Below are 25,515 nucleotides of genomic sequence, written 5' to 3'. Positions count from 1 at the left end.
GGGGATCTCGAAGGCTTTGCACCAATCCCGTCATCCGGTGAGCTGCCCTGCGAAGGGAAGCTGCACAGGAGGTACTCCCTCGGATTGTTTTCAGATTTCTTTGCGTTTTTGTGTTTTGCGGAATGAAGGGTTTTATGGTGGCCGGAGTGCAAATCCTGCCACCAACCTCCTAATAAGAAGTAACCCAACTGCAGGAGGACATCCGCAGACACAGTTGGGCACGAGATATGGATGGCCATTGGCTTACAACGAGCTCCTCTGCCCTTTGTCCATGCTCTTATCCTTTTAAATGCTGAACATCATGCAAGGAAGCAGCACGTTTTAAGTTTTTGGTATGACGAAGCTGGCATTTGAACTGCCCACCTCCCAGACTCAGTGCTGAGCCTCTAACCATTATGCCACCGAGTGGTTAAACACTACAACAGAACGTTCTTTTCTGTTCTAGCTCTTCCATGAATGGCGATTTTGATGCAACAAAAAAAATCATCTGATAATTTGAACATAGCATGTGTTGCTCACCTGTACAGCCGTTGGCTGTCCCTTTAGGATATGGCAGGTATGAGCCCCGACTCCAAACGCCTGTGCGGCACTGCTTGCAGTCACGGCCTGTGGTGTTGTGTTGACACACACAGCCTAATATACCATCCTCACCAACCTTGCATTCATTCGCATGCAGGTTGCACTGGCACCTGTAACAGAACATGTACGTATTCAAGTCACGTGTGTATATATCCACAAATTCAACAGTGAAAACTTTCAACGAACAAATAACCACCAAACTCTAAAATTTCCCAATTCATCCACCACTTGTTTAAAAGAGCAGATCACGAACCATGCTCTATACAGTAGTTTCTATGACTGGGGTGCAATCATAGATGGGTCACCACTCTGACACAGGAAGTCAGGGCAAGCATTTGGAATTTAGCCAGGGTGTTAGCTAAGGACCAGTATTGGAGGAGAGATTACTGCGAGCAATAGCTTGCCTACTCTTGATGAAGGACACAATTGGATCTTTAATGTCCAACAACTAATGCCAACGGAAACATATTTAACTTTAAATAAACCTCTGCATCAATTCTTTAACTTGAGAAACCGAAATCAAACTATGCACATACTCACATACTCAACTAGTGGGGCACTCGGTAGAGTGCATACCTCCGTCCAGTCATGCATGATCCACAAGAACATATCGGGCTGAATACATTTTTGAAATATCACGCCATACACACGATATCGTTTTTGGCCCTAACTCGAAATGGTGAAGAATCACTCAAAACATTAAATAATTCTCATATTCAGATCCGAATCCGGATCTTCACCAAAATCGAATCAGTTGGCCCTCATCACACAGCAAACCTGTCCACAAAATTTTATCCAGATCCGTACACAACTTTTTCAGATATCCTGTGCACAGACAAACAGACAAGCAGGTAGGCGGCGATGGGTTGCCGAGCATGGAAACTATAAGATATAGAGCAAAATGGATGTCATGTCGCGGATAGGGAATCACCTTAAGATTATGCATATCAAATCTCATCCAGTTCCATCTACTGATAACTACTCGGTATCCATTTGAATAAAAAGTACCGAAAATGCGGTTTGAAATCGGAAATCCCCAAAGTTCGAGGGGGTGCTGTGGGTGAACAAAGATCTAAATCGAAAATCCGGCTCGATCGTTTGTGCACAATATATTCCAGATGATTAGTGTGAAATTTCATGACCATCCGACCATAACCCCAGGAGGAGGAGCATTTGGCGCGAAGGCACATCCAGCTCTCGCATATTATCGATTTTTGCACTAATTGACTTTTGACCCCTGACCTAAGCGAAATCGGTCAATATGTCCTGAGGCAAAGTTGTCGTACTCATTGAGTACCATGAACCTGCAAAGTTTCATTCATATCGATGCACTCACCTGGTCGCTAGGGCGCCTTCAATTTTCGCCAATTTTCACGCATACCCTAATTGTAGGGGGCGCTGCGGGTAAAGTATTCCATATATCACAAAAACCGGAATATATTTGATAGAGCATCACCTGAAGATCATTCGTGCCAAATTTCATAACCCTACATGGGATAATGACTTTCGGAATTGATTTCGCGTGAACGGTACCGATCTTGAAGGTTTTTCGGTTGTTTCGAGGGAACCAAAGTGTCCCGAGCAACCATCACAATTTCCAAAGCACGAGGTCATAAGATGTACCTACCACGCGAGTTTGGTCAACATCCGCCCATGTTTACTACCAATTATGCTGATGATAAACGAACAAACATCCAAACAAACAGACAGAATTACTGACAATAAGGGTCACCTATTTCGGCGACCCAACAGAAAGGGGTGAAAACATAACTTCACCTTCAGTGGCGGAGGTAATAACTCACATACTCCTCCTGACTGACCCCCCCTTCAAAAAAACAAGGACAAATGTGTCCAAGAGCCGTGTCATAAAGGTTTTGTCTTCACCAGAAGAAGAAGAACAAGAAGAAGAAGAAGAAGAAGAAGAAGAAGAAGAAGAAGAAGAAGAAGAAGAAGAAGAAGAAGAAGAAGAAGAAGAAGAAGAAGAAGAAGAAGAAGAAGAAGAAGAAGAAGAAGAAGAACAAGAAGAACAACGCGGAGCTCTCTTAGAGCCAGCGTTCGCAACGTGACGTGGCTAAAAATCCCACCCATTTCAATTTTAGCTCACAAAGTGTCCACCTGCCTTCACACTCCATGTATAAGGCCACATGTGTCACTATAAGATAAACAATTTTTCACCAGCAGCATTGTGGGTTAAAATCGGCACTAAACGAGGACTAGACCATTATTATATTTTGGAATATCCAGACCAGGTAAGGAGGAATGCTGATCAGAGCAAAGTGGTGAAGGCTTCGAGCATGCACACTGAACCTACTGATATCACCCTAAATTATATGGTTATTCACTCATCAGAAAAGGTGGTCGGTCTATTACCAGCAATCCGAGTTGAGACACCTGTAAGATATTGCCATCTCGTGCCTCATTCTCACCTGCATCCAGTTGAGAGGTGTGGTTGGATTGCTGCTTAATTGTCAGTATTGTCATTGTCACTTATACTGTGGCACACTTTCAATGCCATTGCCTTCAAAGTGCAGAGTCTCTCCTGCAGTCCCCTACATCACGATCGACATCAGTGCTTCTGCAATCGTCTACATCATGATCACTCAACTCATTCAAGCTCGTTTCTGACAGATATGATTCCATTTGATATGTCACTCCATGGCACTCAGGGAATGTCGGATTTGGAGATTTGCTTTCTGAAACTTTGGAAATGTTGTCATATTCCTTAGCAAAAGGTGAGATTTCATTAAAACTGGGCAGCAGACGAAAATTTCGCTGCTGGAAATGGATTTCTGAAACAATAACCAACTCATTCACAAATTACAACAGGACTCGATAGAGCGCATACCTCCGCCAGGCTGAACAGTTTACGTTTTGTACCCCACTGAGAGGCTGGATCTGGATCCGGATCTGAAGCAAAATCGAATCGGCTTGTTCTTATCATCGAACCAACTCATCCACCTAATTTTGTCATGACCGATCCACAACTTTTTGAAATTTCATGCCATATATCGTTTTTGGCCCCCATCTCTCAATTATGAAGAATCACATTAAAAAAAAATTCTCGGATTCAGATCTTCACCAAAATCGAATCAATTTGTCCTTGGCACACACCCAACCTGTCCGTCCATAACCTTTTGAGATATCTTGCTCACAGACAGACAGACAGACAGTGGTGAAAACAAAACCTCCGTCCACCTTTGGTGGCAGAGGTAAAAATGTCTTGAGGGCTGCAAGAGGCCTTTTAAATATTGTCATGTCAACAAAGGATGAAATCAAACAAATGACATTGCACACCAAAGGCCAAGCCACATCCCCTAAAAGTGGAGCACAATGAAACTGATACCCAACTCTGCTTCAGGAGATGACTCAAACAACCAAGTGGTTAAGATGGTCCATTAACCATGGGCCAATACTTGTTACACAATTCTGGAGGAAAACAAAAAACAAAAAACAATCTTTAATTAACATTTTCAAATTAAAAACAATTGACCTTAAGTTTTATCCTTACAATTTAACCCTCATCCTTATCACATATTTAACATAAACTGAATATGGCATGTTTTACAAAATATTCCAGTTCGAAATAGAAGAACCAGGGCTATGTTTTTAAATCAACTGAAGTGGCTGAAGTTGTATCTTTCTTTAAACGTAGATAATCCACAACACTTGAAATTTGTAGTCAAATCTAAAACAAGAACAATGATGATTAAAAGAGGGCTGATGAGAACAAAGAATGAGAATCTCACTAGATTGATTCACAGAATGTCAAGGAAGGAAAGGATTACAAATGATGTCTGCAATGATTACTGGCAGGACTGCATTGCTGTGCAGGCTCGATGAAATGTACCTATCTCAGGCCACACACCCTGCACGGCACTGGTCCTCTTCACTCTGATAGGCCCAACTATCTTCTTTGTTGTCTGTCTGTCCGTCTGTATGTGAGCAGGATATCTCAAAAGGTTATGGACGAATTCAGACGAAATTTGGTGGACAGCTTGGTTGTACGACAAGAACGAAATGATTTAAATTGGGTGAAGATCCAGATATGAGAAAAATTTTAATTAAGTGATTCTTCCCCATTTGGAGATGGGGCCAAAACTGAGTTACGGTTATCATGTACTTTTCATCAGTGCAAACTTGTTAGTGCTTTTACATCATGAACTTTGTTCCATTTACTTGTCCAACCAATGGCAATAGTGTAGGCATGTTTTTTTTAAAATCTTGTTTCTTCCCAATTACTTTTTGCCCCACACTACACACTATTTTGCCCCCACACTACAAATATAATACTATATAGATGAGTGAGGCACCCATGGGAAACCCACAGGCATAGACATGTATTACATTTGGACACCTTGAGTTGGATGTTGCATGAAGAGTTTTACAAAATGGGAACTGGAAATCGCCAGATCCAGAAATGATGTAATGTACACAATTTATTTACTTCACATAACATATGAATACATGTCCATGCACATGTGAAATATGGTTTGTAATGTGTAATTTCATGTAATATGAAATGTGACCTCAAGATCTTAATTCTCCCCTGCCCCTCTCATCCCCCTCCTCCCACTCTTCCCCTTTCTCCTCTTCTCCCCTCATCATGCTCACTGCACAGGGGAGAGGGGTGGGAGAGGGTGGAGAGTGACTTACTTCTGCCTTGACTTGATTGACTTGGGAAGAGGGAGAACCTGCCTTGAGTGACTTACTTCTGTCGTTCATTTTTAAACTTGAAAGCATTGAATATACTTCACTTTACAACTTAAAAATTCCTTAAAACGAAACGTTATTAATAAGTATTAGATTCCATCATTAGTCCATGTATTCAAACTATGACGTACAAAGTTTTTCGAAGTAGTGTTTAATTATAAAGTTGGAAAATAGATAACTCGCCAGAAATAAGCTCTTTAGATATACCCCAGGAACATGAAAAAATATAATTAGACCACTGTTAGATCTCTACTTTCAAACCTGCAATTTCCATCATGTATGTCCACTAAGTAATAATAAATAACTGCCTAACAGAAACTTTCCTCTCCCAAGACGTGTCTGACTCCCAAGTATCTCTCCCTGGTTACTCCCTCTTACGGTATGACAGACCTGAGCCTCGTCCTGGTGGAGGTGTTGCTCTCTTCATCAAAGACTCTATTCCTCACTCTCCCTGCACTGCTCTCACTCCCCCACACCCCCAGGAATACCTCTGGCTTCGGCTTCCCCTCCACTCCCACCTCATGTTTATATGTGTACTGTACCGTCCACCGAACAGTGATGACTCCATCTACACCTCACTCTCCGAAAACATGGACCATCTTCTATCTTCTCATCCAAACTCTCTCTTCCTCTTATGTGGCGACTTCAATTGTCATCACGCCAGTTGGCTAGGTGTGGGTACCTCTCTCACCTGCCATGGGACATCAGCAAAAGCTTTCTGCGACTTATTGGGACTGACTCAATCGGTCAACTTCCCGACCCGGATCTCAACCAATGGTACTCCATCTCTTCTGGATCTGATTTTGACAAATTTCCCTGACAATATCTGCTGCTCTTCCTTCGCTCCAATTGGTTCTTCTGACCACGTCCTTATTAAAGTGGACATCTCTCTGGCTGTTATCAGAGAACCACCTCACCGCCGTCGAGTCTGGCATTTCACTCAAGCCGACTGGCAGGGTCTCCGAGCAGCCATCAAACTTACAGACTGGTCTCCTATCACTACTTTCTCAAACATCAACTCATCCTGGGAATTCTTTCAAAGAAACTTGCTCTCCCTCATGCACAGATTTATCCCCTCTCGTGTTCAGTTGTCTTACCCTTCCTCCCGCCCTTGGTTTACTGAAGCTTGTGGCGAGGCAGTTGTCCTGAAACAACTTGCCTTTGCCTCATGGAAAGCAAACCCAACTGAGGGCAATCTCAGTTCTTTCCACAAAGCTCGGAACAAGTGTGTAGCTACCCTCAGGAGAGCCAGAAAACAACATCTTTCTCATCTCAAGTCTGAACTCTCAAACCTCTCTCCCTCCTCAAAATCCTGGTGGCGTTTAATCAAATCTGTTTCTGGTGTATGTTCCCCCTCCATCCCCTCCCTTACCTCAAATGGCCGCACTGCTGATTCCACACGTGATAAAGCTGAATGTCTAAACTCGGTGTTTGCAGCTAAATCTTGTGTCCCAAACCCATCACTATCTCTACCCACTTTACCCAGTCGCACCCAACTGTCCCTGGACTCTGTATCCTTTTCTCCTGACAAGGTGGAGAGCTTGCTTTCAAACCTCAAGTCAGATTCTGCAACCGGTCCAGACGGCATCAGCCCACGTGTCCTCAAAGCCTGCTCTTCTGCTCTTGCTCACCCTCTCTCTGTTCTATTCACCCTCTCATTTTCCCAAGGTCATCTGCCATCTGCTTGGAAATCTGCTAACATCACTGCCCTGCATAAAAAAGGTGCAAAAACAGATCCCTGTAACTATAGACCAATCAGCCTTCTCCCAATCATCAGCAAGGTTATGGAATCCATCATCGCTTCAGACATGAAATCCTTCCTCTTCTCCAATGGCTTGATTTCCAATCATCAATTTGGTTTCAGACCAGGTCACTCTACCCTAGATATGCTGCTACTGCTCTCCCATCAATGGATGGAGGTCCTCAATGCCAGACAGGAAATCCGAGCCGTATCCCTGGACATATCACGTGCTTTTGACACAGTCTGGCACCCTGCCCTACTCACCAAACTCTCTGCCCATGGTATTCAAGGCCATCTCCACTCATGGCTCGCAGACTTCCTCTCCTGTCGCAGTCAACGTGTGGCCCTAAATGGAGTTCTTTCATCTCCTCTTCCTGTGCAGGCTGGAGTTCCTCAAGGTAGCGTTCTGGGCCCTGTTCTTTTTCTGGTTTTCATCAATGATCTCTCGGACTCTCTGGAAAATCCTCTATTTCTCTTTGCCGATGACTCAACCCTCTGCCGTACCATCTGTCATCCCTCAGCCCGGCAAGCAGCAGCTTCTTCACTCACTGCAGATCTGGATAAAATCACAAACTGGTCCAACACGTGGAACATGTCTTTCAATCCAGACAAATCTCACACTCTCACTATGTCTCTTCGAAAGGACCGTTTACAAAACCCCCCATCCACTTTCTCAACAATCCTCTGGAAGAAGTCTTTTCTTTCAAGCTTCTGGGTCTCACTATCTGCCATGACCTTTCCTGGGAAAGTCACATTTCCAACCTTGCCTCAAAAGCCAGTCGCCGACTGGGAATCCTCCGTCGTGCAAAGTCCTTCCTCGGCCCTCTTGAGCTCCTGACCACTTACAAAGCTTTTGTCCGTAGCCTGATGGAGTACTGCTCTCCCCTCTGGGCTGGTGCTCCTGCCTCCCACCTTTCTCGACTTCACGCTGTCGAAACCAGGGCTTTTAAGATCATTGGCATCTCCCGCAATGAAGCTGAGTCTTTGGGCCTCTCACTCAATCACCGCAGGTTGGTCGGTGGTCTTTCTGTCTTCTACCGACTCCTCTCCAGCCTTGCCCCCCTGCTCTCTCTGCGATTTGTCCCAACCACATTTCCACAGGGCGCTCAAGGTCCGCCAACAACCCCCTTCTGGTAAAACTACCAAAATCACGAATCACTGCTCATCTTCACTCTTTCATTCCTCTTTTTCCCGCCTTTGGAATAAACTTCCTCACTCTATTCTTTCCCATTCTTCCCTTCAGGCTTTCAAAACAGCTGTTCACCACCACCTCTTATCTTCCCCCATCCAAATCCTCGATCTTTTCTACCCCCGATAATCCACCCAAGCCCACTTCCTTCAATTCTCCTGCTTTCCTTCCTGAAAGTCCCTTTAATGTCCATCTTCCCCTCGCCATGTTCCCCGTCCCATCCCCATCCCTCTCCCTTCCACAGTTCACCTGTGTCTGTTCCCCAATGTTTTGTCCCTTCCACTCCCGCCCCTCTTGTCTCATGCCTCCTTGCTGTGAGTTGTGTGTTAGCTCTCATACGAGCCTCGACCAAGGTATACAAAAAAAAAAAAAAAAAAAATGCCCTAGCAAGGTCAGGTCAGGTATGGGAGCATGCTCCAGGGCAGTGCGTCGCAAGGACATGAGGAAATTCCACATAATGTAAAATATAACTTCAACACGTCAACTGTTCTCCCTCCCTTCTCTCTCCCACCCCCTCTCCTCCCTTCCCCTCTCCCCTTCTCCATCTGCCCCCCTCTCTGCCCATCCACACATCGCGTCTGACTCGACACATTCAAAACAGATACTAAGATGCAATTTTTCGAGAAACGACAATTTTCTCAACTTTTGCTAAAACTAAGTTTTAAACCATCTTAGCGACTATGATAAATAAAATCAGATATTGAATTAGAGTTAAGATAAAGTCAGGAGAGAGTCAGAAAGCACGAGCCTTACAAAAGAGGCATCAGAGTGAAATGGAGCAAACAAAATGTCAGCGATTTGATTTTGAAGACCCTTCCTGAACAGGGGAAGCCACACTCTGAACGGACAGACAGACTGGCAGAGAATATATACAGTGTGTATCTATACATATATATGTATGTATGTATGTATATATGTATATATATGCATATACTGTATATGTATATATGTATATATATATATATATATATATATATATATATATATATATATATATATATATATATATATATATACACACAGTATATAAATGTGTATATATGTATATGTATATATATGTATGTAAATGTGTATATATATATATATATATATATATATGTATGTATGTATATATATATATATATATATATATATATATATATATATATATATATATATATATATATATATATATATGTAATTATAGAATATTTAGATATCGATTATAGATTGTCAGTTAAAAGCTTGATGTTGTGGTATTTGTAAGTATTAGTAAATGCCTGTAAATGGACGATTATAATTAACGGTTGCATGTTAAAAGTGCTATTTGGCATGGATGGGTAAATTCTAATATGAACTGCTTGATGTAATGAGCTAATTTTTACTGTGGAGGGCAGTATTGTACTGCAAACTGCCTGGTGAGATTCATGAAGATGCCGGAACGTTCTCAGACGAAACTTCCAGTATGGACTTGAATCGCATTTGCTGGAAGGCACAAGATCGTTCAGTGATACTATATAAACCCGCGACAGGGTGGTGTAGGGAGACGGGTGACATGTGACAAGACGTGAGTTTCAATCGTCCCTGTGCTCGATTTAACTCTGATGAGTGAACGAGATGTTAATGTCCAGAGAGGTTGTGAATGCGTGGAGCCGATTATAATCAGGTTGATTATAACTCATTAAGAGTGTGTATTAGAAAATAATTATTTTGAGCTCTTTAATCATCCTGGATGTGCCAGCGTACAAGAAAGAACACTGTGACAAGACTCTATCATTCAACAGCCTCGGAGGATGAGGTGAACATGCGTGAGTTGAGGCAGGCAGCAGAGACACTGGGCGGAAACAACTTGATGCGGGAATCGGGGATGGACATTGTGTGTAATGGTGAACTTCCTCATTTGTCTTGGTATCTGCTTATTTGAAATACAAGTTTCCAAAACATTATGCTGTTGATGTGGTCACTGTAACGTCACTCAGAAGTCACAGACACCAACTGACAAATATCCATTCAAGCAGGAGCTGACCTGTATGCTCGTTCATAACCTTGGATTGCAGTCGTTGGAGAACACACTGGGTTCGGCACCAAGAACAACATATGCACACCAAAGGGAAGGAAACCCCAAAGGTGCATGTATCACCCCTGACATAGATTATAGAGATTATGTGTGTACATAACAGGGGTATGCCTTTGAACATTTCATTGGTTGTCGTATCGTTTTGAATCAGACTACGCGGCCATGTTTGCATAAAGCACCTCGCTTGCTCCACTTGCCGAGTGGCTAGGCGAGCTGTTTGCAAAGGCGTTGAAATGGAATGGCTGGCTTGGAAAGTGATAGCAAAGCTGCTTGCTAACAGAACACACCCCTGGAGTGTATTCAGTTACCAATAAGCTAACTACCACTTGCCAAGCTAGCCGTTACTTATCAACGATTTTGATTGAAGTGCTTGCTTGAGTGCCTAAGCCACTTGGCGAGCGCTCTCCAATAAACTTGGTAACTGAACACACCCCTGGTCTATTTCTGTTCTGGAGCCAAACAATTTATTCGACAGATATACTGTACATTCAAAATATAATTCAGGATTATGAATAATCCAAAATTACACTTCCCAAATGATTTTATGGAATAAAGAACAACATTCACCAATATTCTAAATGTAAACAAAGCAACATTTTCAATTCATCATGGAGCGCACATGCACACAGACACACATCATATCCTGCCCAAGTCACCTGGTAATACTATAAATAAAACAAATGTAAAAATTCAGGGAAAATTCGTTATTTTAACTTCCCTTTTGGACTTTATTGCCAATTAAAAAAAAAAGTGCTTTTGCAGCCTCGAGCCGTGAGGACTGAGGCTGGGAAACAGTGGGAGATACCAAAATATAGGGAGGTTGGTTGGAAGTGGGACAGCGAATTAAAAAATAGAAAGATGGCAAATCAGTGTCACTATAGAAACGAGATTGCAAGTCCTGAGGAAGGGGACAGGCCACAACTGCACCTTAAAAATGGCACAGGTAGACTTTACATTAAAATAACTAACTAAATAAGTCAATGAATGAATAAATAGATAAATGTAGAAGGTAAAATAAAAAAAAATTAATAAATGTATTCAAGATGGCATGTCGGTAGTGGTCTGGGTGGTGGTTTCTTGTGCAGCCTTTGGCTGCTGGTTGTGTGCCACCATGAATTATGTATATGCACGAGCAACTGCACTACATCTGCATACCTGTTTCAATTATTTATTTATTTATATGCCTTTTAGCAATCAAATCAAATCAAATTCCACCTGGATTATTTATTCATTTATTCATATGCACTTTACCATCACCACTACCAAAATAACATCTTGAATTATTTATTTGGATAAACTTTACGATCATTCAACACACCTCCCATACCACCATTATTTATTTATTTATATTCACCTTACCATCACCATTTAACACACACCTTTGGACAATTTGTGTATTTTCACACTACTATCACTGATAATCCTGGTGTTGGTTTAACGGTTAAGGTGGCTGGCTTAAGATCCTAGGATATTCAGTTTGAGCCCCTGTCGGCCGTTGTAATTACCATAAGGTGGGGTTGACTTGGCCTGTAATCCTTGAGTACCAGTATAGTGGGCACAGCACCCCCAGAAAATGATGTTGGTTGTGCAGATTGTAAGTGCATAGCAATAAATTAATAATTCAAGACGGTATAATAGTAGTGGGATGGAAATGTATATGAATAAATAAATTAATAATTAAAATTTTGCATTGGTTGGGTATAGCACAGTGTATACAGAAATAAATAATTAAAGGTGGTATGGCACGTCATTCATGGAGATCGTGGAGTAGAGTGTTTATAAAGAATTGAAAGTGGTATGTTGGTTGTGGAGATGGTAAATTATATATTCTATGTATAACAATAAATGTGTGTGTATGTTGTGTGTCACCCCCATAACTCCAAAACCATGAAACCTAGTTGCCCCAAACTTTGCATACATACAAATGGAACTCCAAGGGGGTGCATGAATGAAAATTGAGCATTTGGGTTAATGTAAACACCCCTTTTGAAGGTAATTAACAGCCTTATTTAATTAACCTTTTTCAAGGCGTCATTCTTCGTCACCTCACTGTCCCTCGCTGGGGTCTTAACTTGCAATTTTGTTTGACCTACTCAACAATGACTTGACTTGGAACAGGCTGCAATGGTTCCTCAACGATAAAGTTTTTTTTCTTCACTTTCCTCACTCATATCATCGAATGCCTGATCATCAGAGCTACGACTCGCTGGATACATAATAATGCTAATAAACGCCTGGAGACACCAGTGTTTGTGGCTTTGTTTCATTTCCGCACATGCCATAACCTCTAGAATCTATTAAACTAAGCTGAATTACAAAATTTAAACTTTTTCATTGACCTTTGCAGCAGTTCCGACTGCGAAAACAGTTTTCATTTGTCCAATTCAGACATTGTTTGACATTCCAGATGTCTCCGGAAGGTGTTTAATATGACATTGGCGATCGCTAATCACTTTCCAAGCCCACTGTTCCTTATCAACTCTTTCGTTGGAGTGCTTGCTTGAGTGCTCAAGCTACTTGGCGAGTGCTCTACAAGCTGTTTGGTTGTTCATTTGCAAGCCATGGCGATACAAGGCAAAAGCATTTGCACTATCACTGAATAAATATATCGATTGACTTGAACAAAGTTTAGGCCCCACTCGCCTGTGTTTGGCCCCGTGTTGTTATGTGGTGCTTTGCCTGGTGGCACAATTGTTGAAAATGTGCAATTTTATTTTATGTGACATTTCCCCTTTTTGTATGATATGCTTTCATTTTTCGACCTGTCATTCCGACATTCCGACATAGATATATACATATTTAATATTAAATGTTTTGTTTTTTAAAAGTTTCTTCAACCATTTCATTGGAGTGCTTGCTTGAGTATTGAAGACACTTGGCAAGCGCTTTACAAGCTTTGATCTCTGCAAGCTTCCATGGCAATACCATTGATCGGTTCTCCATGGGGACATCTCCAGAGTTAGGAAAGCAAAATATATAAGAGGATTAGAGAGAGAGAGAGAGAGAGAGAGAGAGAGAGAGAGAGAGAGAGAGAGAGAGAGAGAGAGAGAGAGAGAGAGAGAGAGAGAGAGAGAGAGACAGAGAGAGAGAGACAGAGAGAGAGAGAGAGAGAGAGAGAGAGAGAGAGAGAGAGAGAGAGAGAGAGAGAGAGAGAGAGAGAGAGAGAGAGAGAGAGAGAGAGGCAGGGATGCATGGATGGACAGAATGACTGACAGCACCCAAAGGTGGTTATGGAAAATGTAGGGTGTGAGGTGGGTACGGGGTATAACTATTGTAAATGTAGGGTGGCAGGTGGGTGTGCAAATGGAAAAGGTAGGGATGGCTGGTGGGTGACAGATGTCAGAGGCAAGAGATGGCATCTGATTGGGCAGATGGTGGATGGGTGGATGATTGAAAAGAGAGTACAGAAAATACACTGCCTGTCCAGTATAACATCTGACTACCCTTGGCCTGAATAACAGATCTGATCTACACAAGAAAATACAAGACCTCCTACTCTTAGTATTTTTGATCATTCATACATTATCACCAAGCATAGTTGGTCCAGAGAAGAGCAGTGATGTCGATAAAGCAGATGCTCAACGGGATTAGCATCAGAGGATTGTGATGGCCAGGTAAGGTTGGTGAATCACTGTCATGCTCTGTAAGCCGGTCGTGCATAAAGTGGGCCAAATGATTGTGGGAATTCTCATTTGTATCTTGTTCTTTGTGCTGATTAGAATGCTGGCTTAGCTAAATTCGCTGAGCTGTATTGCAATCTGGTGATTGCAAGTTTAAATCCGAGTCCGAATTGGTAATGTAATGGCAAACTGCCTCGTGCATTTGATTGCCCAGTTGCTTTGGCTGTGCCTCCTCTCCTGAGAGGGAGGGGTGTTACCTGATGCCGACACCTGTAATCAATAACTCCCGGCATGTTGTTTAAGTGAAGATGGAAGTCTTGCTTTTCAAGGTTTCCATGATTTTAACCATGACAGCATATCTGCTGTGTCACAACATGGCACATGTATGATGTATCAAGGCAGAATCTCACATGACCTGTTTGCTGAAAACAATCGTCTCGAAACATGAAACAAGAAAATATGGACCCCCTGAGAGTCTCATGCGATGAACACTTTTAGGTAACTCAGTTCAGCCACTGCATCGAAGGTCATTCATTATTTATTTTTCTTTCTTTCTATTGTGATGCATGGCTCATGGAGGAGCTTGTACATGTTTTAAAAGAAACATTCTACCAACTGGTATACCTGCCGAGCAGGTGACGTGCATGTGTGACATTTCGACCTCACTGAGTGATCTCCATCCAAGATTGTGCAGGTTTCGTGTGTTCAAGATGTTTCCATTTCCAACACACAAACACCTTACATCACACTCGATGAGAGAATAAAGGAAAGGTAATCCGATAAAAGCCGGTGCCTCGTGCATGTTGGGATATAACGCAAAATAACACTGCAATTACTTAAACCCTTTGCCATAACAGTTTATCTCTGGGTTCCAGGAGCATCCATGAGCAGAACACGTGATCAAAGTCGGCCTAGAGATACACATTTGCATTATTAGCACAGGATTAATGTACCCACTGCTATTTCACCTCCCTCAATCCACCACATCCCTTGCATACCTCCATCATCCCCAACCATCCCCACTTGCATACACGTGAATTACAACTGTGATGCTGAGCTTTGGTTAAGTCGAAGTTTTCCTAATGCAATATCACACCATGTGATTTCCTGCCAATACACCTTCATGGATGTCTTGTAAGGATTCACTTATTCCATGAGCCTCGATTTTGTACACAGGACTTATATTATTTTGGTACATGCGAGAATGAGTTTAGGTGTGCGTGAGGGCGTGGGTGTGCATGTGAATGTGAGTGTGCGCACATGAGTGTTGTGCGAGAATGTGGGATAATACAGGAGACTCTGTTGTAACAAGTACAGCCCATGACAACATATATATTATTAGGTTATCTGGAATTCGAATTCCAGATAAGGTATTGTCATCATGCAGGCCGTCTGTCCGTCCAGCTGTCTGTCCATCTACCTGCCTCCTAGTTTGACTTCTATGGACAAACCGCTGCGCCGATCTGGATGAAATTTGGCAGCAAGGTTCTACTGACTTGTAACGGGGATTGCAAAGTTCATTCCAGTCACATGACTTTAAGTAGGTCAAAATGGCGGACTTAGTAAATTCCTTCAAAAATCTTTCGCAGACCTACAAGTCAGAATGCCACCAAATTTGGGTTACAACATTCGGCCAGGGTAGGGATGTTAAATTGGAGAGGTCATGCCAATCACGTGACCCGGAAGTGTGTCAAAATGGCCGAATTAGTCAATTTTGGGAAAACGCATAAATTCCTTCAAAAATCTTCTTCTTCAGACCTCCAGACCTTCCAGTCAGAATGCTACCAAATATTTTTATTATTATTCACAAGGCATATTTTGCAAACCCTCTTCCTGTTCCTACAGCAAGACCTTTCTCCAAGCCTTCAACAAAATCCTTCCACTTATCCCATGATCTTTATCTTTGAATGTCAAATTTGGTAATCTTGAGAGGTACAGTTTGCAGAGATTGTCTGCTCATGCCAAAAAAATCCCTTTCACATTCTTTCACGGTCAGTGTCAAACCGCTCCGTGTCAGTGTCCTCTTCTTCATCACCCCACCATTCCATGTCCCCTCATTTGATGCTCACCTCCACTCTTTCATCCCTCTTTTTCCCCCACATGTCGAATGAACTTTCACATTCTCTTCAATATCATTCTTACCTCCATGTCTTCAAGACAACTGTTCACCACTATCTCAGATCATCCCCCATCCAAAAGCATGATATTTTTTACCCTCATTAACCCCCTCTCCCCATCCCACCCCAATCCCTCCTGCTTCTAAATTTCCAGTTTCCCTCCTGAGTTTCCTTCTGTTTCTCTCTTGTCCACCCTAAGCATCCTCTCTTGCCTCTCATTCCTCCCCACAATTGTTTGTCCAAGTTTCCCCCTATCTTGGCCTTCAACTCTGCTATTGGTGTTTCCCCCTCTCTCAACTGTTCCTTTTGTCCTGTTGTCTGTTGATCCATTCAGTGTACTAATTCTAGCTCTTCCACGAGCCTCAACTATGTATACAAAAAAAGGCTACCAGGATATCTGAATAAGCAATAATATTGTGAACTCCTCATAACATGATACATGTTTTTATTTATCTCAAATAAGTAGATGAATTCCGTTATTTTAAGTTGAGTGGACATGAAGGAATATGTCTTTCATGTGGGTTTATCAAAAACATAATTTTTTGGCCTCCAGGATGAAGCTGCTTCAAGGCAGCTTGCATATTAGGTGAATGGCATATGCCAGAAAGGTAGATGGAACTTATCACACAATGACCTATGCTTCAGCAAGATGAACAATGCAACTATTTTGTTACAGTGAATATCATGTTGAACACAAATTAAAACATATTCATAACTTCGAGGAACCACCATTTCCAGCGAGATATGCTGCAAAATGAGTTCAGATGTTCCAATCCATTTTGCAAATGAAAGGAAATAAACTCCTACCAACAGCTGTGTCAGACAAGGGGGACGTGCGAGGAATAGTATTGACGTTAGGCAAAGATTAATGGTCTCCCGGTATTTGATGGAAAAATGCAATTACAATCTTCATAAACAAGTTGGAAGAGTAAAAATAAATCTGCCATCCATTACATTGAGGGCCGAAAGTTTCAATGGTGCTGTGTGTGTTTGGCTACATTGAGTATAATATTGTAATAGTTTCCATTTGGGATGGAATTTTTGAAATGTTGAACAAAAAAAAAAAAAACTGCATTAAATAATGTATTCGAAGATGAGAATTCTTGGACCAGGCAGTTTATTTGAGACTAAACATTGTTTCAAGGTTTCAGTCAAAATCCTTTCAAATGACAGTTCACTGCATATCACATGTTCTTGGAAATAAACCTGCTTTGTCTGTCTGTCAATACTGTGTATTTCTTCATCTTGTGCATCATTTTTGTCGCCAGCCTCCCGCTACCTCCCTCTCTCGCATGAAAAAACTTTCTATTTCACATCTTCCACAGGGATAAGGTGTGAGAAACCAATGGTACCTGCAAAGACGATAGAAATGGTGTGGTAGGAATGATACCTTGATAACCTTTCACAAGGTTATTCCAATATATGAAAACACAAAATGGTCCAATCAGATAGTGACTACAATCCTACGTTAATTAACTCTTGATTATGATAAACAATAAAAACCGATATATATATATATATATATATATATATATATATATATATATATATATATATATATATATATATATATGCACCGTTATGTCTATCAGTGAGAAATCTCAGTTGTGATGAAGGTTTTGTGGTGCATCAGGCAATGTCTATTGGGCTTATGTTAATAAAGGGCAAATTCAGGTGCAACAATAAAAAGCTCTTACTTGGTGTGTGATCGCTGCTTCAATTGGTAATTGGTGGCATTCATAGAATGCATAGTCTCTCTTCGCATGCTCATTCTGAATAAAAACATTGTTAACTGAACAAGCTACTTTATGGCTTACTGCTATTATTGCCCATATACCTGTTTGATCCATGCACCCTATTATGTCACCTATCTTGCCATTATCCATAGCTTTGTTGATTATTGATTGATTATTTATTAGGATATTTAACAACCACTTTTGTGCACACTGATGCTAAATTGTGTCAGTGAAGATGAATATGAAACTGGAGGCCGCATTTCAAATCTGAGAGAATACTTCTGAAAGATAATTCGACATGGAACATTTTGGCAACAGTTTGAAGTCCCTAAGATTATCCATTCAAAAGTTAAGGCAACAAATGTGTTTTTCACATTTGAGATAACTATGACCTTGACTTTTGACCTATAAATCCCCAAAACAACTACAAGCATACTTAATAACTGCAAGCAGTTATGGCTGGGCCCAAGCCACCCAGCTTCAAGCCAACCCTGCTTTGATCAGACACATAGTGATAGAAAGTTTTGCATCCCTCAATTCAGCGGTTTCAGACAAGAAGATTTTAAAATGTTTTTCACTTCAATCCAAAATGGCTGCCACACAACATCACCGATGATGTCATTGTTCTCAAACTTTATTCCCCATGGGTAGTCAATCACACATATACGTAAGTATAATTTTCATTCAATCTGTTCGGTGGTTTCAGAGAAGATTTTCAAAGGTTTTTGTTCATTCAAAGATAGCTGCCAAATCATGATACTGATAACGTTTTAGTTCTCACCTTTGCATCTCCATGGGTCATCAATGATATATAGGCAGTCCCTGGTTTATGAACATCCGTTCATACGAATATGATACTTTATAATCATGCTTCTGTCTTTTGAACGTTCAATCCATTCACACGAACAAGGCTTTTTTTAAACATAATGCCGCTGAGTGCTAAATGCAGGAAATTGGATCTTGAGAGTTAATTACCCATTCACACTTCATTCAGATGGGCTTCACTCTTACACTCTTCCCCCATATATCACGCCATTCTCTCCAAGAGGTTCATTACCACACATGGTAAAGCATCTCTTCACAGGGTTCTTTACCCTGGCAAGCACAAGAGAAAGCATTCTTTTCATGGGGTTCTTTACTCGCCCCTTCACCGTAAACCCTTCCAGCTCATGCTCCCTCATCATCGCTTACACTACACAGCTTCAATTTAGTCAAATTTATTCTTTTTTTTTATTTTAAAAGTACATATAATAACATTTTTATGTAAAGAAAAAAAATAGGGTTGTTGAACTGAGCGAGCAGGAAATTGGACACTCAAATGTGGGAAAATGAGCAATGTGTGAGTGGTGCGCTGAACAGTGGAAGGCATGGATTCATTCATGTCCCATGATGCATCTGGCCTTTTATGTGGCACCATACTGTACTGTATGCCCGAGTCGATTTGCAGTAAGCAAAAAAAAATTTTTGCCCTATTTTTTGGCTATTTTTAGTCTATTTTTGTTATTTCATTGCTTTATAAAAACTATATTTTCCCCCCAAAATAGCAAAAATATAGGCTTCCTTTCCTATTTTTTTTTTTTTACTATTTTGGAGATTTCTGTGGTTGCAGTGCTAGTTTTTTCACTATTTACCTGGACTTTGTTTTTTTTCCACCAAATTTGCTGCTATTTTTTCACTATTTTCTATACTTTGTTTTATACCAAAGTGGTTGCTGTTTTTTAAAACTTTTTCCACACTTTGTTTTTTACACCAGATTTGCTGCTATTTTTTATACTATTTTCCTGGACCTATTATTTTTACACCAGATTTGCAGTTTTTTTTTTTGTTACTTCTATGTACATTGTTTTACACCAAAGTGGTTGTTATTTTTTCATTCTTTTCCTGGATTTTTTTACACCAGATTTGCTGCTATTTTTTCACTATTTTGCAATACTTTGTTGTTTTTTTTATACCAAAGTGGTTACTATTTTTTCCTTATTTATTTTGTTCAAAAACTACCTATTTAAAATATCTTTTCTCTTATTTATTTCCTATTTTTTTGTTCGAAACTGGCTATTTAAAATCTATTTTCACCTATTTTATTATACCTTGGTGTTGGCTGAGTGGTTAGGTTGGCTGCCAAATATGTATAAAATCTGCCAAGAGAGGTTAGGATACTCGGGTCCTGAGTTCAAGTCCTGTTGGCTGTTGAATTCGCACCAGGTGGGGTTGACTCAGTCTGTCATCCTTCTGAGGTTAGCCAACCAAGTGCCAGTGTACTGGCAGATGGGCACAGCATCAGTGGAGCAGGTGTGCTTCAAAGAAATGATAGATGCCAGAACCAAACCTATATATTTTTTGTTCCAAAACTGGCTGTTTAAAATATTTTTTCTCCTATTTTTTTCATATTTTTTGCTCCAAAACTCACTATTTAAAAAAAAATTCTCCTATTTTTCCCTTTTTTTGTTTCAAAACTCACTATTTAAATTATATTTTTTCATGTGGAAAACAATAGGAAGAAAATATATTTTTGTACTTTATATATTTTCTCCTACTTTTTCCCTATTTTTTTTACTGGGGTTGTGCTGTATTTGTACATAAGTAGATGAATTCTGTTATTTTAAGTTGAGTGGACATGAAGGAATATGTCTTTCATGTGGGTTTATAAAAAACAAAATTTTTTGGCCTCCAGGCCAAAAATATAGGGTTGGTGAATATCACATTTTTTTAACTCTTTCATGCAGTGTTAGAACTCCTTATAAGTAACGTTTTAGTTCTCACCACTTTCTCATTAAAGTATAAAAGGCTTTGAAATGTAAAATTGTTTCAGTGCAAGTACCTGAGGAAGTATTAGAATCTCAGTGGCTTGTGTTCCTTGGAACTGACCAAGTACCAAGTTAGAATAAAACTCTCTGATGTAATGTGGAAGTGAATTGAATCGGGTTGGTATAACTGTTAACTAAAGTAAGAATAAATGAAATAGAAGATAAAAAATATTGCAATCAATGGGGATTCTTAAGTTCATTGTATGAGGGTGAAAAGTGTATGGTGCATAATTAGAAAATAAATTGTTTCACAAGGAAGGACTTGTGTGGACATCGATTTTCAGTGTTAATGGGTTTTATGTAGGATTTTATAACCAAATCGGACAAACGTTAAACTCTGTCTGAAGTCAAATAGGATTCCACAATCGGCCAGGTAGAATCCTTCAACGATCACAACAAGGTGGGTTAAAAAAATCCACATCAGTTTGGTGCTGATAACGCGCGAAGGTCGCAGTTGTGTGTGTGAATTCAATTCAATTGGAATTTTGCATCCCTCAGTTCAAGTACCTGAGTGAAACGACAAAGATTTGTTACTCAAAGACAATTGACCTCCCCTAACTGCCGCTGTTGTCTGTCGATTGCCCAAAAAAGATTTGTATATTCACGTTTTTAGGCTTTGTTATTATTTGCCTGTCCCCCTCGCATATGAAGACTGGGGTTTGCAATCATTTGTGCGTGTCTGTCCCGAGCCATAACTTTTTTTTTTAACCATTTGATCTGTTGTCATCAAATTTTTAACAAAGCTTTATTATGAGCATATGGAGAAGACTAATAATTTTGTTAAAATAATTTTCATAATTGTTTATTATTAGGGTACCCTGTCAGTACAGGGTACCCTATTGTTTTTCTTCTGTTTATTAGGGTACCCTGTGAGTACAGGGTACCCTATTGTTTTTCTTCTGTTTATTATTACGCATTATTATTATTATTCTTCCGCCGGCATTTTGCACCCTTTTTCGCTTTAAAAATCATTTTCTCTGGAACACTAAGTCCGATCGACAGGAAATTTTCACCATAGTATGTATCTTTTTAGATAGCACAATCACGTTATAATTATGACGTCATTGGTCACGTGGTACGGTCGCCATCTTGAAAAAAGCGATAAACTTTGGACATCTGTATCTCGGAAACCGTGCAATGGAAAAAATTTTCGTTTGATACATTTTACTAAGCTCCCTATGGGGAACACGTGTGATTTTTCGTGACGTCATAGGTGAAGCGATATACCGGTGAAAATTCGTCAAGTAGAACGCCATATGGGAAAAATCTGAAAAATTCTGAGCATCATCTACGCCAAAAATCACTGACGAAAATGTTTTTTTGACGTCATCGATGACGTAATTCGGCCGCCATCTTGTTTTTTAGTGTTTTTTTTAAATCTTCTTCTCCAGAACGGCTATGCAGATTAAGGCGAAACTTTACACGCACATTCCCCCTGAGGTCCTCTTTCAAGTTTGTTAATTTGTTGTTGATACGTCACATGGTTTGGCGGCCATCTTGAAAAACTCTAAAACCTTCAAACATCTTCTTCTCCAGAAGCGCTGGTCCAATGAAGGCGAGATTTCAGAACTATATTCGTGACATGTATGCGATGCAAGTTTGTTAATTTCAAAGTGATAGGTCACATGGTTTGGCCGCCATGTTGGATTTAAGAAAAATATTAAATAAAGTTTTCTCTGGTATTTCATAAGCCATCGAAGCGAAAATTTGCAAGTGCCTTCCTCGCTCAAGTCTGCATACATGGTAAAAATTTTTACCTCAGAAGTCACATGGTTTGGCGGCCATCTTGGATAGAAAAATAGACTTTATCCGATTTACACAAAACTTCACACACTTGTTCGGGTCGACGATGGAAAGCAGAATTTAAATTCATGATATCCTCGGTCACAAGGTTCGGCAGCCATCTTGGATTGAAAATGAATAAATTTTAAAAATCTTCTTCTCCAGAAGGGCAAGACAGATGAAGACGAAACTTCACAGATATATTCCCCATGAGGTCCTTTCTCAAGTTTGTTAATTTGTTTTTGATCGGTCACATGGTTTGGCGGCCATCTTGAAAAAACCCGAAAACCTTCAAACATCTTCTTCTCCAGAAGCGTTGGCCCAATGAAGGGGAGATTTCAGAACTATATTCGGGACAGGAAGGCGATATAAGTTTGTTAATTTCGAATTGATAAGTCACATGGTTTGGCCGCCATCTTGGATTTCAGAAAAATATTAAATAATGTTTTCTCTGGAACCGCTTAACCAAACGAATCGAAAATTTGTAATTATCATCTAGCAGGCAGTATGCACGCTTGGTAAAAATTATGATGTCACACGTCACATGGTTTGGCGGCCATCTTGGATTGAAAAACGCACCTTTACCGATTAACACGAAACTTCACGTACGTGTTCCAATACCCAGTTGGAAGCAGAATATACATTTCTGATGTCATAGGTCACATGGTTCGTCAGCCATCTTGGATTGAAAAACAATATCTTCAAACGTCTTTTTCTCTGAAACGGCTGAACAGATCCAGGCGAAACTCCACCACTATGACCGCCTCTCCATGACGAATAAAAAGTTCCCACCCCCTTTGAGGTACGATGCAACGTTTGGCAGCCATATTGGATTGAAGGAAAAATATTAATTAATGTTTACTCTGGAACTACTGCATCAATAAATGTGAAACATCAAGTTTATGGTGGAACGCTCATGCGGAATGAGGGTTTGAAATTTCAACGCGATCGGGCCCAGGGTTTGGCAGCCATGTTGGTTTTAAGAAAAATATTAAATAATGTTTTCTCTGGAACTGCTTAACCTGGAGAAGCGAAAATTTGCAGTTATCATCCACCATCGTGTTTGCACACGTGGTGCAAATTATGACATCACAAGTCACATGGTTTGGCCGCCATCTTGGATTGAAGGATAAATATTAATTAATGTTTACTCTGGAACCGCTGCCTCTATATATGCGAAACTTCAGATTTATAATTCAGGTGACATGCGAAATAAAAGTTTAAAATTTCAACCTGATCGGTCACGCGGTTTGGGAGCCAGAATTATTTAATTATTTGAATCTGGAAGCCAGTAATAACGAAATTGAATGCTTTGTGCTGCCCGGTTCGTAACTCATCTGTTCCGTGCCGTCTCGAAGCAGGCCTGTGTTTGTATCACTATTAAATAATGTTTTCTCTGGCACCGCTTATCCTTTCAATGCCAAACTTTGCGACTGTCATCTGCAGAAAGTCCCATGTTGTATCAAAGGCGGACGGACTGGGTACCCGGTCATCACTGCCAGCAGTTATAAAGTGGCAGTTCTAGTTATTATTTTTCTTTTTCCGCCGGCATTTTGCACCCTTTTTCGCTTTAAAAATCATTTTCTCTGGGATACTAAGTCCGATCGACACAAAATTTGCACCACAGTATGTATCTTTTTTGATAGCACAATCACGTTATAATTATGACGTCATTGGTCATGTGGTGCGGGCGCCATCTTGAAAAAAACGATAAACTTTGGACATCTGTATCTCGGAAACCGTGCAATGGAAAAATTTTTCTCTTGATACATTTTACTAAGCTCCCTATGGGGAATACGTGTGATTTTCATGACGTCATAGGTGAAGCGATATACCGGTGAAAATTCGTCAAGTAGAACGCCGTATAGGAAAAATCTGAAAAATTCTGAGCATCATCTACGCCTAAAATCACTGACGAAAATGTTTTTCTTGACGTCATCGATGACGTAATTCGGCCGCCATCTTGTTTTTAGTGTTTATTAAAAAAAATCTTCTTCTCCAGAAGGGCTGGACAGATTAAGGCGAAACTTTACACGTACATTCCCCCTGATGTTCTCTTTCAAGTTTGTTAATTTGTTGTTGATACGTCACATGGTTTGGCGGCCATCTTGAAAAAACACTAAAACCTTCAAACATCTTCTTCTCCAGAAGCGCTGGTCCCATGAAGGCGAGATTTCACAACTATATTCGTGACATGTATGCGATGCAAGTTTGTTAATTTCGAAGTGATACGTCACATGGTTTGGCCGCCATGTTGGATTTAAGAAAAATATTAAATAATGTTTTCTCTGGTATTTCATAAGCCATCGAAGCGAAAATTTGCAATTACCTTCCTCCCTCAAGTCTGCATACATGGTAAAAATTTTTTACCTCAGAAGTCACATGGTTTGGCGGCCATGTTGGATAGAAAAATAGACCTTATCCGATTTTCAAGAAACTTCACACACTTGTTCGGGTCGACGATGGAAAGCAGAATTTAAATTTATGATATCATTGGTCACAAGGTTCGGCAGCCATCTTGGATTGAAAATGAATAAATTTTAAAAATCTTCTTCTCCAGAAGGGCAAGACAGATTAAGACGAAACTTCACACATATATTCCCCATGAGGTCCTTTCTCAAGTTTGTTAATTTGTTCTTGATCGGTCACATGGTTTGGCGGCCATCTTGAAAAACCCGAAAACCTTCAAACATCTTCTTCTCCAGAAGCGTTGGCCCAATGAAGGGGAGATTTCAGAACTATATTCAGGACAGGAAGGCGATATAAGTTTGTTAATTTAAAATTGATAAGTCGCATGGTTTGGCCGCCATCTTGGATTTAAGAAAAATATTAAATAATGTTTTCTCTGGAACCGCTTAACCAAACGAATCGAAAATTTGTAATTATCATCTACCTTTGTCTGTGCATGCGTGGTAAAAATTATGATGTCACACGTCACATGGTTTGGCGGCCATCTTGGATAGAAAAACGCACCTTTACCGATTAACACGAAACTTCAGAAACGTGTTCCAATACCCAGTTGGAAGCAGAATTTAAATTTGTAATGTCATAGGTCACATGGTTCGTCAGCCATCTTGGATTAAAAAATAATATCTTTAAACGTATTTTTCTCTGAAAGGACTGAACAGATCCAGGCGAAACTCCACCACTATGACCGCCTCTCCATGACGAATAAAAAGTT

At 40.4% G+C, this 25,515-nt stretch overlaps 1 protein-coding gene across 9 annotated transcripts in view; it reads right to left on the bottom strand.

Annotated features, from left to right (window-relative positions):
- Positions 1-25,515, bottom strand: part of LOC147013064 (netrin-G1-like) — a 247,762-nt gene that overhangs the window by 80,563 nt on the left and 141,684 nt on the right. For all 9 annotated transcript variants that reach the window (XM_085854571.1, XM_085854567.1, XM_085854566.1 and 6 more), the window contains one exon: positions 520-689. In XM_085854571.1, coding sequence (XP_085710697.1) covers positions 520-689 — 170 coding nt within the window. The remainder of the gene's footprint in view (positions 1-519; positions 690-25,515) is intronic.

The sequence above is a fragment of the Eptatretus burgeri genome, chromosome 14 (assembly GCF_056783735.1).
Source record: "Eptatretus burgeri isolate ZD-2024b chromosome 14, Ebu_testis_v1, whole genome shotgun sequence".
Classification (NCBI taxonomy): Eukaryota; Metazoa; Chordata; class Myxini; order Myxiniformes; family Myxinidae; genus Eptatretus; species Eptatretus burgeri.
The sequence above is the reverse complement of the archived record's forward strand: the minus strand, read 5'-3'. Positions and strand labels throughout refer to the sequence as shown.